The sequence below is a fragment of the Salvelinus alpinus genome, chromosome 25, assembly GCF_045679555.1.
Source record: "Salvelinus alpinus chromosome 25, SLU_Salpinus.1, whole genome shotgun sequence".
Taxonomy (NCBI): domain Eukaryota; kingdom Metazoa; phylum Chordata; class Actinopteri; order Salmoniformes; family Salmonidae; genus Salvelinus; species Salvelinus alpinus.
In genome coordinates this window covers 10,834,809-10,850,139 of record NC_092110.1, presented here as the reverse complement: position 1 = coordinate 10,850,139, position 15,331 = coordinate 10,834,809, and the positions used below count along the sequence as shown (strand labels likewise).

Here is a 15,331-nt window from a genome sequence, read left to right as displayed (position 1 = left end):
AAACCCTACCTCTTCACAGAGTATCTTAAATTAATCCTACGGCGCCCCAAAAAAGTAATGTCTTCTCCTACTAGCCCTGACTTTGCTGATAACTACTTTACTGAGGTTGTCTTACCAAACTAATTGTCGCTCTTGATAAGAGTGTCTGCTATATGACGAAAATGCAAATGTCTTTGCAGGGAGCAGGCTTCAACCTTTTTAGTGTACTCAAGCTAGTAATAAAATGCCTTTATATTGCTGTCAAGAAGCATTGATTATGCTGGAAACAAGCTAACAAAGTATTTCAGAGGAAATATATCAAATGCGAGCTCCTCCCTTAGTGAGTATTTATGAGTCCAAATCACACAGCCAGGCCCTGAAAAGAGTTGAAGAAAAGCAAGTGCAGACCTGGCCGCTTCGCCTTCAAACATGGCCATCCGCGTATCCCCACATATGATTAAACTAGTTAAATACTTCACAGTCCTGAAATATTTTGATTCGACTGTAATCATATAATAAATGAAAGCCATAAATGGCAAGATCCCTTTAGTCATCTATACTGTAGAGCTGAACCAACTACCAACCAGCAGCTCTTCAAAGGATACTTTGGGATTTTGGCAATGAGGCATTTTGTCTACTTCCCCAGAGTCAGATTAAATGGGAGATACCATTTGTATGTCTCTGTGTCCAGTATTAAGGAAGTTAGAAGTAGTTTCTCAAGCCAACTCTAACTAGACAAAGGGCCTCATTGCCAAAATTCCGAAGTATCCCTTTAATGGGCGAGAGAAGCAGAGTAGAGCAATAGAATGAGTGAGTGAGTGAGCGACAGACAGCAGTTCAGCATGGCATTGGGCCCAGCCCAAGGACAGTACGTACAACCAGCTCAGAGAACATGGCATCCAGCTCCTCTTCAAGCGGCATGGGCAGGGAGGGCTCCATGGTCTGTAGGATGAAGTTACTGTCATGGCGAAGGCGGTAGGTGATCTCCGGGTGATCACTCCCTTTAAAACAGCAGAAAATATCGGAGAGGCCCCGCCCTGGACGCTTGCGAGGGGCCATGGCGTGGCGGCCAGGGTTTGGGCCCTTTCTAGGGAACGTTACCGTCGCTCACCACGGCTCCCTGTAGAAGGAGACAAGACAGATTGTTAGTGGAATACATGGTTGGAGTCATTTAACCAGGTTATTCATTTGGCTTCTGAGGGTGTGGTCTATGTCACTCCCAGAGCATGATGTACAGTGGGGAGAACAAGTATTTGATACACTGCCGATTTTGCAGGTTTTCCTACTTACAAAGCATGTAGAGGTCTGTAATTTTTATCATAGGTACACTTCAACTGTGAGAGACGAAATCTAAAACAAAAATCCAGAAAATCACATTGTATGATTTTTAAGTAATTAATTTGCATTTTATTACATGACATAAGTATTTGATCACCTACCAACCAGTAAGAATTCCGGCTCTCACAGACCTATTAGTTTTTCTTTAAGAAGCCCTCCTGTTCTCCACTCATTACCTGTATTAACTGCACCTGTTTGAACTCGTTACCTGTATAAAAGACACCTGTCCACACACTTAATCAAACAGACTCCAACCTCTCCACAATGGCCAAGACCAGAGAGCTGTGTAAGGACATCAGGGATAAAATTGTAGACCTGCACAAGGCTGGGATGGGCTACAGGACAATAGGCAAGCAGCTTGGTGAGAAGGCAACAACTGTTGGCGCAATTATTAGAAAATGGAAGAAGTTCAAGATGACGGTCAATCACCCTCGGTCTGGAGCTCCATGCAAGATCTCACCTCGTGGGGCATCAATGATCATGAGGAAGGTGAGGGATCAGCCCAGAACTACACAGCAGGACCTGGTCAATGACCTGAAGAGAGCTGGGACCACAGTCTCAAAGAAAACCATTAGTAACACACTACGCCATCATGGATTAAAATCCTGCAGCGCATGCAAGGTCCCCCTGCTCAAGCCAGCGCATGTCCAGGCCCGTCTGAAGTTTGCCAATGACCATCTGGATGATCCAGAGGAGGAATATGAGAAGGTCGTGTGGTCTGATGAGACAAAAATAGAGCTTTTTGGTCTAAACTCCACTCGCCGTGTTTGGAGGAAGAAGGATGATGAGTACAACCCCAAGAACCCATCCCAACTGTGAAGCATGGAGGTGGAAACATCATTCTTTGGGGATGCTTTTCTGCAAAGGGGTCAGGACGAATGCACCGTATTGAGGGGAGGATGGATGGGGCCATGTATCGCAAGATCTTGGCCAACAACCTCCTTCCCTCAGTAAGAGCATTGAAGATGGGTCGTGGCTGGGTCTTCCAGCATGACAACGAAACGAAACACACAGCCAGGGCAACTAAGGAGTGGCTCCGTAAGAAGCATCTCAAGGTCCTGGAGTGGTCTAGCCAGTCTCCAGACCTGAACCCAATAGAAAATCTTTGGAGGGAGCTGAAAGTCCGTATTGCCCAGCGACAGCCCCGAAACCTGAAGGATCTGGGGAAGGTCTGTATGGAGGAGTGGGCCAAAATCCCTGCTGCAGTGTGTGCAAACATGGTCAAGAACTACAGGAAACGTATGAGCTCTGTAATTGCAAACAAAGGTTTCTGTACCAAATATTAAGTTCTGCTTTTCTGATGTATCAAATACTTATGTCATGCAATAAAATGCAAATTAATTATTTAAAAATCACACAATGTGATTTTCTGGATTTTTGTTTTAGATTCCGTCTCTCACAGTTGAAGTGTACCTATGATAAAAAATACAGACCTCTACATGCTTTGTAAGTAGGAAAACCTGCAAAATCGGCAGTGTATCAAATACTTGTTCTCCCCACTGTATGTCACATGATCTATGCCATGGGCAATTCCACGGTCACAGAATGAGACATAACAGATGTTTCACTTTAAAAATGTATGTCAAACAAAAACCAATGATTGCAAAGTAAAACAAACCATACAGATTTTAATGACTTTTAGGATGACTTTTAACAATTTCCACAGGAAATTTAACAAAAACACATTTACTTGAACAGGGCAGAATGACGGAACAAACAGCACAAACGGTCATTCTGCAACCAAACTTGGCATCTGCACTGTTCTTCAAGTAAATGTGGATGGCTGAGTTGAAACACAGGCCAAACAGTGGAGGCTCCTCAGTGGAGGACCATCCTCCTCAGTGAATTTCATAAAAATAAAAATGTTAAAACTTAAAGTTATCCTTTTTTAGATAAAACTATACTAAACATAATCATGTCACCAAATAACTGATTGAAAACACTATTTTGCAAAGAAGGTCTACAGTAGCCTCAACAGCACTCTGTAGGGTAGCACCATGATGTAGCCGGTGGACAGCTAGTTTCTGTACTCCTCTGGGTACATTGACCTCAATACAAAACATAGGAGTCTCGTGGTTCTCACCCCCTTCAATAGACTTGTAATTATATCTTTCAGAGTACGTCCTCCAGCCTATCAGAGCTCGAGGCATGAACTGACATGTTGTCCAGCCAATCAAAGGACCAGAGAATTAATCTAGTACAGAAAGCATCAGCTACCTAGCACTGCAGTGTATAAAATGTGGTGAGTAGTTGACTCAAAATGCGAGAGAAAGACAATAGTTGAACAGTTTAACAAATACATTTCTTCCCCCCAAAAAGGTTAACTTTCAGTTCCACTTACTTAGCTAGCAAATGCAGCCAGCTAGTTTAGGCTGCTGAAACACCCTGCTCAAACAGAGGGATGCTATGTTAGCTAGCTGAGTTTCCAACACAACACTGGAAGATAAGCTTTTGGTATTACTAATTTATTGCCACCATGGCGCCCCGGTGTAACTGCTTACTGACTGTACAATAACATTACTGCATGATTGTAGCAAGTTTACTAATGCGTTAGTTCTATTAGCAATGCTGACTTTGACGTTACTTTAGTTAATATGGTGATAACAATGTAGGCTGTGTGTAGGCTGTGTGTAGCGGTTTGGCTTGGAAAGGTTTTTTCTCCTGGTCACATACAGCTGTGTTGTGCATTGAAGTCCACAAGTGAAGGGAAGAGAAGGAATAAAATGTGGCTATTACGAGAGTGAACTCTGTTTACGCATGATCAGGGGTATATTCATTCCGCCGATTCTGTTAAAAAACATTTCTTAAAACTGAAGCAAACGGAACAAAACGTGGATAAACATACCTGAATTTGTCCAATAGAAACTCTTGTTTGCAATTTTGGATTACACCCTATATCAGCTAGATGCAGGCAAGAGTGTGCAAGACGCTATTGAATGTCAATGTCTGTCACCTCAAATGTCTCTCGACCTGTGGTCACCTACGTTGTAAACTTTCATTCATAGGCTAGGTTGTAGCAACCTCATGTTGGGTATAGGGAAAATGTTAGTATCATGTAGTAGCCTAAACCTATCGCTGTTACATTGAACTGGGTGAATGGAATATGAATGAGTGTCATCCAACATGCTCTAATAGAAATAAGGCCATGCTCATGAAAACAAAAATGTGTTCTCCCTCACCTTAAACGACACTAACCACAACTGAGGCCTAAATGTACTGTTATAAAACCAGACATCCAAGAATTCCAAATAAAGAGACAGAGAGTCCTGTATGTCAATGGGAGAGAGCCATTACTGGATTATTGTCTTCTTTATAGAGAAAACACAGTGCAACACTACAGATTGTTTTTTATTTTTTTTATTTAACCTTTATTTAACCAGGTACTAGTTGAGAACAAGTTCTCATTTGCAACTGCGACCTGGCCAAGATAAAGCATAGCAGTTCGACACATACAACAACACAGAGTTACACGTGGAAAACAAAACATACAGTCAATAATACAGTAGAAAAAGAAAACAGTCTATATACAGTGAGTGCAAATGAGGTAAGATAAGGGAGTTAAGGCAATTAATAGGCCATGGCGGCGAAGTAATTACAATATAGCAATTAAAACACTGGAATGGTAGATGTGCAGAAGATGAATGTGCAAGTAGAGATACTGGGGTGCAAAGGAGCAAGATAAATAAATACATACAGTATGGGGATGAGGTAGTTGGATGGGCTGTTTACAGATGGGCTATGTACAGGTGCAGTGATCTGTGAGCTGCTCTGACAGCTGGTGCTCAAAGCTAGTGAGGGAGATGTGAGTCTCCAGCTTCAGTGATTTTTGCAGTTCGTTCCAGTCATTGGCAGCAGAGAACTGGAAGGAAAGGCGGCCAAAGTAGGAATTAGCTTTAGGGGTGACCAGTGAGATATACCTGCTGGAGCATGTGCTACGAGTGGGTGCTGCTATGGTGACCAGTGAGCTGAGATAAGGCGGGGCTTTACCAAGCATAGACTTGTAGATGACCTGGAGCCAGTGGGTTTGGCGACGAGTATGAAGCGAGGGCCAGCCAACGAGAGCATACAAGTTGCAGTGGTGGGTAGTATATGGGGCTTTGGTGACAAAACGGATGGCACTGTGAAAGACTGCATCCAATTTGTTGAGTAGAGAGTTGGAGGCTATTTTATAAATTACATTGCCGAAGTCGAGGATCGGTAGGATGGTCAGTTTTACGAGGGTATGTTTGGCAGCATGAGTGAAGGATGCTTTGTTGCAAAATAGGAAGCCGATTCTAGATTTAATTTTGGATTGGAGATGCTTAATATGAGTCTGGAAGGAGAGTTTACAGTCTAAACCAGACACCTAGGTATTTGTAATTATCCACATATTTTAAGTCGGAGCCGTCCAGCGTAGTGATGCTGGATGGGCGGGCAGGTGCGGGCAGTGATCGGTTGAAGAGCATACATTTAGTTTTACTTGCATTTAAGAGCAGTTGGAGGCCACGGAAGGAGAGTTGTATGGCATTGAAGCTCGTCTGGAAGTTAGTTAACACAGTGTCCAAAGAAGGGCCAGAAGTATACAGAATGGTGTCGTCTGCGTTGAGGTGGATCAGAGAATCACCAGGAGCAAGAGCGACATCATTGATGTATACAGAGAAGAGAGTCGGCCCGAGAATTGAACCCTGTGGCACCCCCATAGAGACTGCCAGCAGTCCGGACAACAGGCCCTCCGATTTGACACACAGAACTCCATCTGAGAAGTAGTTGGTGAACCAGGCGAGGCAATCATTTGAGAAACCAAGGCTGTTGAGTCTGCCAATAAGAATGTGATGATTGACAGAGTTGAAAGCCTTGGCCAGGTCGATGAATACGGCTGCACAGTAATGTCTCTTATCGATGGCGGTTATGATATCATTTAGGACCTTGAACATGGCTGAGGTGCACCCATGACCAGCTCTGAAACCAGATTGCATAGCGGAGAAGGTACGGTGGGATTCAAAATGGTCGGAAATCTGTTTGTTAACTTGGCTTTCGAAGACCTTAGAAAGGCAGGGTAGGATAGATATAGGTCTGTAGCAGTTTGGGTCTAGAGTGTCTCCCCCTTTGAAGAGGGGGATGACTGCGGCAGCTTTCCAATCTTTGGGAATCTCAGATGATACGAAAGAGAGGTTGAACAGGCTAGTAATAGGGGTTGCAACAATTTCGGCAGATAATTTTAGAAAGAGAGGGTCCAGATTGTCTAGCCCGGCTGATATGTAGGCGTCCACATTTTGCAGCTCTTTCAGAACATCAGCTATCTGGATTTAGGTGAAGAAGAAATGGGGGAGGCTTGGGCGAGTTGCTGTGGGGAGTGCAGGGCTGTTGACCGGGGTAGGGGTAGCCAGGTGGAAAGCATGGCCAGCCGTGGAAAAATGCTTATTTGAATTCTCCATTATCGTGGATTTATTGGTGGTGACAGTTAAAACGGCAGTGTCTGATTAATTCAGTGAATTAGATAAAAGCAAACATACCCGCTTTAAAATATATGGGTAGATAGCTACCTCACCACACGGTCCAGAACATATGTCTCCCCTCACAATCCTCAGATTGGTTTAGGGGCCTAGCTACAGTGGCTTTTGATGATTATAAAACACAGAGACAGAGACAGAGACAGAGACAGCGAGAGACAGAGAGAGCGAGAGAGAGCAATATTATGCCGAGGGGCCTCAGCCTGCCGCATCCCTCTCAGTGACCCTACACAACAGGACCAGGATTTATATCCAAACACAGGCACTGTGGGGATTAGTGCACTGACTGGGAAGACCCGCTGCTTCTCAGCTCAACTCACTGTGGTGAAGTGGTTACTGGTCTTCATGTTCATGTACTAGCAGCAGGCAATAGACACACACACACACACACACTTTTACACTCTTCACATACGCTGCTGCTACTCTGTTTATTATCTATCCTGATTGCCTAGTTACTTTTACCCCTACCTACATGTACATATTACTTCTACTACCTCATACCCCTGCACATTGACTTGGTACCAGTACTACTTTTATAATCGCCTCGTTGTTGTTGTCTTTTGTGTTACTATTTTTATTTGCTACATTTCTTACCTTTTAACTTTGCATTGTTGGGAAAGGGCTTGTAAGTAAGCATTTCACAGTAAAGTCACAGATTGAATCTGAGCTTAAGCAAAGTGATTTCTAAGATCCAGACTGGGCCAGTAAGACAAATGGCAGTACGTAAGTCTTTGAAGAGGGAGAGATGTGGATGTTATGAGTGTAAATCATGTGACTCGTATCTATGAGCTTTGATTAAGCAGGAACCAGAGACTCAACTCCTGTTGAGAGAACAAGATTAAAAATCTAAATGAAAGGAGAAAAGCAAAAGAAAATAATATCACCTCATAATTTTGCTAAACTGAAAAGTTACATGAATATTAACTGGGGTTAGCTAACAGAAACCAGGACTGGCCTGAGAAGCCAATCTAACAACCGCAGGAGAGGAAAATGAAACCCAGCAGTCTGTGATAGCAGACAGTGTGGTCCCCAGTGAGGTTAAGGTCAGACTGAGGGCAGTCTACTCTGTTTAAGGTTCATTCACAAAAATCTCAGTGAATAATTTACACAAGGTTAGATGCGCTCAATGTTTCTCCTCTGAGAGGTCGATATACACAAGGCCAGAGCGAGAAAGATCAGCTTCCAAAACTCCCAAGCAAGCACTACTCTGACCTTCCACAAAGCACTAAGCAAACACCATCATTCAACATCTTCAGTTACTATAAAGAGGCTTTTCTTGAACTAAGAATGTGTGGGTGTGCTAAATCCTGTGGTTCTGTACAGTAGGTAGGCTAAATCCTGTGGTTGAGTAGCTATGGCTATGCTAAATCCTGTGGTTGAGTAGCTAGGCTAAATCCTGTGGTTGAGTAGCTAGGCTAAATCCTGTGGTTGAGTAGCTAGGCTAAATCCTGTGGTTGAGTAGCTAGGCTAAATCCTGTGGTTGTGTAGCTAGGCTAAATCCTGTGGTTGTGTAACTAAGATAAATCCTGTGGTTGTGTAACTAAGATAAATCCTGTGGTTGTGTAACTAAGCTAAATCATGTGATTGTGTAGCTAGGCTAAATCCTGTGGTTGTGGAACACACATAACCCATACAATCCACACCATTGAAGTCTTGCAGTAGCCTATTAGAGAACAACTTTACCACTTTCTTACAGTAGGTATGGACAAATGTGAACAGACCAAACAAGACTAGAAAGGTGAATGACCACTCTTTGCAGCAGGTAGGCCTATGTTGTATATTTGCTAGCATAGGATATTGTAAGATATATGTTTAATATTTCCTAATTGAATTGTTTCATCACTGAATCAACAGCGTACAAAAGGCAGATGGTTTGAACATTATATGGCAATAAAGACAATGGCCGATAAAGTATAAAACAAACACACATCATCTAGAGATGCCTAACCTAAACATGACATAAAACCAAGATGTCTCTCCAGGAAATCAAATTAAAATAAGTCTCCCTCCCCGGCAGTCATTTTAAAAACACATGAAGCGGTCTGTTTATTTATGTGCAACCTTGTCCTTCCTGAATGGACTACCATCATCAGCACAGAGAGTACGTCCCAAATGGCACCCTTTTTACGGCACTACTTTTTTTTTACCAGGGCCCCTAGTATATAGGGAGTAGGATGCCATTTGGGACGCAAACTGAGTGTTTTCCACATGTGCTGAACTCCAGTGAATCTGTCAGTTCCTACAACAGCAGATGATGTCCTTGTGAACTTTACACGATCCATCTTTAGAAAGGGAGATGTTCTGTTACAGGGAACTAACGAGGAAACCAAAAGGAGGGCAGGTACTGCATAAGAGCTGTAGTAAGACCTGGATCAGAGCCCTTTGGCGAAACCATTCCCACCTCTTACACAGGTCAGCTTCAGGAAAGACACACAGGACAACTTCAGGGAAGCGATACTCTTTGAAGCACAGCCATCAATAAACACTGAGTTTTCCCTCTCCTTTCTCTTACATATTCCTTTCTTTTCCCCTTGCGTTTATTAAAGACTAAGCACAAAGAGTCCGACTGGGGATTTTTAATATCTTCCATTTCAAAGGGCAGCTTGTAATAGTCAGGATGCTGATAGCAATACTAACTGATGCAGTTACTTTTATTAGCAGTCTCATTCGTATCCTATTTCCTGTTTATCCATGATATGACAAAGGGAGTATACTGTACATCCAAAAGAGGCAATCAGAGAGCATTCTGGGAGATGATCATGAGTGGGGGGTGTATAGCCTGTATGTTTGCATGTCTGAGCTATACATGAATTCAATTTACTCATGATCCTCCATGATCCAACACAGACAGTCCCCTAAATGACACATCCATGAATTCATAATCCCCAATTCACAACACAAACATGCTGATACACCAACGTGCCTCCCTCCCTCCGAGACGCTGAGCTTCGGAAGCCACATCTGTTCTGATTGTTGTACCAAGGTGAGTCAGCAGGAGAAAACAGGATGTGTGCAGTGCCACTGGTTGATTCTCATAGACTCGCTCATTCACACCCACACATGTTCCTACTGTAACAGCCCTTCTGATTACGCTGTACCAGCTGAAAAACACACAGCGACTGAGCTGGCAGAGTCATTCAAATTAGGGTTGGGATCAATTCCATTGAAATTCAAACAATTAAAGGAAATTGGCTGTGTTGAAGTGGAATTGTGTCTTGTAGTTTGACTGGTATTGCTGACTCCTATGACAGGCATCTAACTAACAATGCCAATAACAACGAGTATTACTAGGCTATAATTGCGTAGCATCGGGTTGAGGCAAACCCGAAAACAATGTTTGAACAAATACAACTCACGATGTGCAGAATCAAATTAAGTGATCTCGAGATCCCAAAGTGTTCTTAGACAACATACCAGGCTGATTGTTGCCCTTAAAGCAAAACCAGATACGCTCAACGTGTTCAAGAAGTAATTATTGGATTCTTCGTAGCTAGAGCTGTTTACACATATTGGGTACAGATGTCATATTGGATACAGGGCCATGAGTTGCACTGTAACCCCTCTGCAAAAAAACTTTTTTTAAATTTTTTTCAAAGACACACATCTGAGAACATCTGGCAATTAAAAGTCCTGAACAATCGCAGGATGTTCGTGATCTTTATCAGTCTCCTGACAGGCAGGACAGTTTGATATTCTCTCCAGTGCTCAGCTGCGTCAAACTTCTGATTGCTGTACACACAACACTAAAAGATGACTCACTTGCTCTCTCTGCCATTGCTCTGAGTTAGGGCTTCTGATAAAAGCAGACACTTAGACACTCCTCTGCTCCTATTTCTGATTATGTTATGTTTATAGCTGAATGATTGGAGCATTGTTCACTTGCAGTATGGGCCTGGTTTCCTGGACCCAGATTAAGTGTATTCCTGTTCTAACAAGCACTTTCAAGGGAGTTATTCGCCATTGACCAAGCAGTTTAGTCCAGGAATAGGCTTAATCTGGGATTGGGCAACTGGCCTTGATAACCACTCTAATACAAACTCACTGCACTATAAGCAGCAGCATAGGAGGACTGCAGATAGAGAAAGGGTGGAAGGAAATAAAGTAACTTAGAAGTGTATTGCTCAGCAGCCCAGCGGTCAGTCAGAGATGATGTAGTTCTAATTTGGTCATTAGAGACAGAATGTAAACCAGATGTTACACATCCTGCTGCTGCTCATTGACCTGCTGGACCAAACCAACATATATTGTACAGCCAGGCACACACTGTATCCAGTAAGAATATCTGTTCATCAAGTGTGTGGGGACCATTTGGTCGGAGCATCCATTTTGCCTAAAAAAAGTCTGCATTAAAATATTCTTTGAAACTCATGGCCTTATGATAGTTCATGGCTGTCAGACTCAGGACAACAATACAATAACAATGTTCTGTAGGTAAACAAAGCTATAGAATACAGGTGTCAAACTCATTCCACGGAGGGCCGAGTGTCTGCGGGTTTTCGCTCCTCCCTCGAACTTGATTGATGAATTAAGGTCCCTAATTAGTGGGGAACTTCCCACACCTGGTTGTCTAGTGTTTAATTGAAAAGAAAAAACGAAAACCTGCAGACACTAGGCCCTCCATGGAATGAGTTTGACACCCCTGCGAGAGAACAATCAGTTTCAACAACTTAAATGTCACGTAGAAGAGGTTACAACCTCAACCCTTTCAGTATGATTAATATACAAAGAGCAAAAGAAGCTTCTTTGGCTGATGAATAATGACAAGAAGTAAACATGCATCATACGGACTACTTCTTCTCTCGGAATCATCAACAAGTGCACAACCATCTGAGTTGTTCAGCGTGTTCTATAGAAAGCAAGACATGAGTTCCTCCCGTGTTCTCCCCTTCTCGCCTTGCACAGGAAGTCCAAGTTGAGTTGCCAAAGACCTGAAGTTATGACAGCCAGACAGCAGACAATGTAATGCAATCATGTAGATGTATCTTTATTATGATGATGTGGAATGTAGAAACAGCCCTAATCTATCTCAGCCAGTGTGTTTATTATTTCCCTCGACGTCGCCAAGTCAAATACTGATCTATAGTTCTGTACCAAATGGCACCCTATTCCCTATAGGCCCTGGTCAAAAGTAGTGCACTACATAGGGAATAGGGTGCCATTTAGAATGCAAATCTAACTTATGACCTAAATATAAAACTGGAAGAGGAAAATCAACCAACCATTTTTAAAAATACACTTAAACTGGTGAGATCATAGCACAGACAGGAATCACAGTATACTACTGTGAACACGTTCCAGTGTTTGCATCCCAAATGGGACCCTATTCTCTACATAGTGCACTAACTTCCTTCCTTCGTCCTAATATTTATTCATTTCTTATTTCACTTAAGATTTGTGTGTATTGTTAGATATTACTGCACTGTTGGAGCTAGGAACACAAGCATTTCGCTACACCCGCAATAATATCTGCTAAATATGTGTATGCTACCAATAACATTTGATTTGACCTATGGGCCCTGTTCAAAAGTAGTGCACTAGACAAGGAAAAGGGTGTCATTTGGGATGCAAAATATGTGAAGCAGCGTGCTAACAGTAAAGGCTCACTAGGCTGGACTAAACCATACAGAGAGGAGCCTATCCCTTGGGGCTTCCCCGTCACATGCCTGTCTCTGTCTGTTAATGACAGGCAAACCAGAGCCAAGCTCCCACTCCCAGCCCAATGATGTACTGAACTCTATCCAACCATTGGCACTTCACTGCTAGAAGTCCATACCAACGGATGAGAATAAAACACATAAATGTGTGTGGGCTTTACTTCCTTTCATCATCAGTCTTTCTGGCCCTGCCTCGATGGAGAAATGTAAGATGTGCTTAGCTATCATCACCTACACACTTCATCTATGTTGAGATGGAGGTGCACTGATTGATAGTGATTCACACATATACATGATTTACATTTGCAGTTAATCTAATCAATCCTACCCGACAGACTCCTGTCTGTCTTATCCTTGTCATCTGAGAAAGGAGATCTGAAGCTCAGACCCCTCTGATTCCATGTCAACATCACCAACATGGATCGAATGATAAGCTGGGTACTGTAAGAGCATTAAGCGCAACACAGCCCTCCCCTTAGAAACCAGAACGTTTCAAGTGGAATCAATGATCCAGCAGCATTGCGAAACCCAGGACAAACTTTTAGGCTTCACATAAGAGAGAGTCAGGCTGTCCAGTACAGTTCAATGAGGTTAGTCAATCACACCATGGGATGGGTTTTTCCTTAATGAACCCAGCAAATCCACTAACCGATTTAACCGGCATCAATATGTAATCAAATGGAAGCAAAGTGTGTCTACCTAGTACTCGTAGTTTGGCGCAACAGTAGATACTAGATTTATAAAAACCCACACATTTTACCATGTGACACATTCACTCATTGCATGGATGGAAAACTAGCTCATCTGATTGTCAGATCCCATTATAATGGAGATGATCTAGACACCAGCATTGGAACCACTGGGTGAGGAAAGTAAACAAGGACAGAAATAGAGACGCGTGTGTCTGTATCTGAGGTAAGGGGCAATTTCCCATTCACAGGATATGAAAACAAACCAGGGCTGCATCCCAAATTGTATCCTATTCCCTATGTAGTATACTCGTTTTGATCAGGGCCCATAGGGAATAGAGTACCATTTGGGACGCAGACATACAAGTCATATAGCCTAGCAAGTGACATGTGTGTTACATTTTGGTTGGAGTAGGGGCCATTTGGAATTGATTTTGGTCGGGGTGTTTTGGGGCTCTCCTGACAGAATGCAATTGGAATCAGATCGCTCAGACTGCAGATTGGAGCACTCCGGGTCTAGAGAGTTTCTGAGATCAATATTAGCAGGGTGCCGACAGGCCAATCTGCCCTTATTTCCCCTGGGCAATGCTAAAGGGGTCATAGTTTAAAGCCCCTAGGGGGATGCCTCCATCCCTCTCATTAAATAACCAAAAGGGCAGAGAGTCCCTGGTCCCTGCAGGAATGGAGTTACACACACACACACACACCTACCTGATCCCACCCTCTTGTTCAGCAATATCCTAGCTAACTCCCAATGTTATACAGAATGCCACTGCAACAGATACAGTTGAAGTCGGAAGTTTACACACACTTATGTTGGAGTCATTAAAACTCATTTTTCAACCACTCCACAAATTTCCTGTAAACCAACTATAGTTTTGGCAAGTCGGTTATAACATCTACTTTGTGCATGACACAAGTATATTTTCCAACAATTGTTTACAGACAGATTATTTCACTGTATCACAATTCCAGTGGGTCAGAAGTTTACATACACTAAGTTGACTGTGCCTTTAAACAGCTTGGAAAATTCCAGAAAATGTCAAGGCTTTAGAAGCTTCTGATAGGCTAATTGACATAATTTGAGTCAATTGGAGGTGTACCTGTGGATGTATTTCAAGGCCTACCTTCAAACTCAGTGCCTCTTTGTTTGACATCATGGGAAAATCCAAATAAATCAACCAAGACCTCAAAAATAAATTGTTGACCTCCACAAGTCTGGTTCATCCTTGGTAGCAATTTCCAAACGCCTGAAGTTACCACTCATCTGTACAAACAATAGTACGCAAGTATAAACACCATGGGCCACGCAGTCGCCATACCGCTCAGGAAGAAGACGCGTTCTGTCTCCAAGAGATGAACGTACTTTGGTGCGAAAAGTGCAAATCAATCCCAGAACAACAACAAGGACCTTGTGAAGATGCTGGAGGAAACAGGTACAAAAGTATCTATATCCATAGTAAAATGAGTCCTATATCGACGTAACCTGAAAGGTTTGCAACTGCACATGGGGACAAAGATCGTACTTTTTGGAGAAATGTCCTCTGGTCTGATGAAACAACATATAACTGTTCGGCCATAATGACCATCGTTATGTTTGGAGGAAAAAGGGGGATGCTTGCAAGCCGAAGAACACCATCCCAACCGTGAAGCACGGGGGTGGTAGCATCATGTTGTGGGGGTGCTTTGCTGCAGGAGGGACTGGTGCACTTCACAAAATAGATGGCATCATGAGGTAGGAAAATTATGTGGATATATTGAAGCAACATCTCAAGATATCAGTCAGGAAGTTATAGCTTGGTCGCAAATGGGTCTTCCAAATGGACAATGACCCCAAGCATACATCCAAAGTTGTGGCAAAATGGCTTAAGGACAACAAAGTCAAGGTATTGGAGTGGCCATCACAAAGCCCTGACCTCAATCCTATAGAACATTTGTGGGCAGAGCTGAAAAAGCATGTGCGAGCAAGGAGGCCTACAAACCTGACTCAGTTACACCAGCTCTGTCAGGAGGAATGGGCCAAAATTCACCCAACTTATTGTGGGAAGCTTGTGGAAGGCTACCCAAAACGTTTGACCCAAGGTAAACGATTTAAAGGCAATGCTACCAAATACTAATTGAGTGTATGTACATTTCTGACCCACTGAGAATGTGATGAAAGAAATAAAAGCTGAAATAAATC

At 42.9% G+C, this 15,331-nt stretch overlaps 1 protein-coding gene across 3 annotated transcripts in view; it reads right to left on the bottom strand.

Annotated features, from left to right (window-relative positions):
• LOC139553357 (disheveled-associated activator of morphogenesis 1-like) overlaps positions 1-15,331 on the bottom strand; it is a 93,028-nt gene that overhangs the window by 48,058 nt on the left and 29,639 nt on the right. For all 3 annotated transcript variants that reach the window (XM_071365601.1, XM_071365603.1, XM_071365602.1), the window contains exon 2: positions 856-1,099. In XM_071365601.1, coding sequence (XP_071221702.1) covers positions 856-1,038 — 183 coding nt within the window. In that variant the 5' untranslated portion in view covers positions 1,039-1,099. The remainder of the gene's footprint in view (positions 1-855; positions 1,100-15,331) is intronic.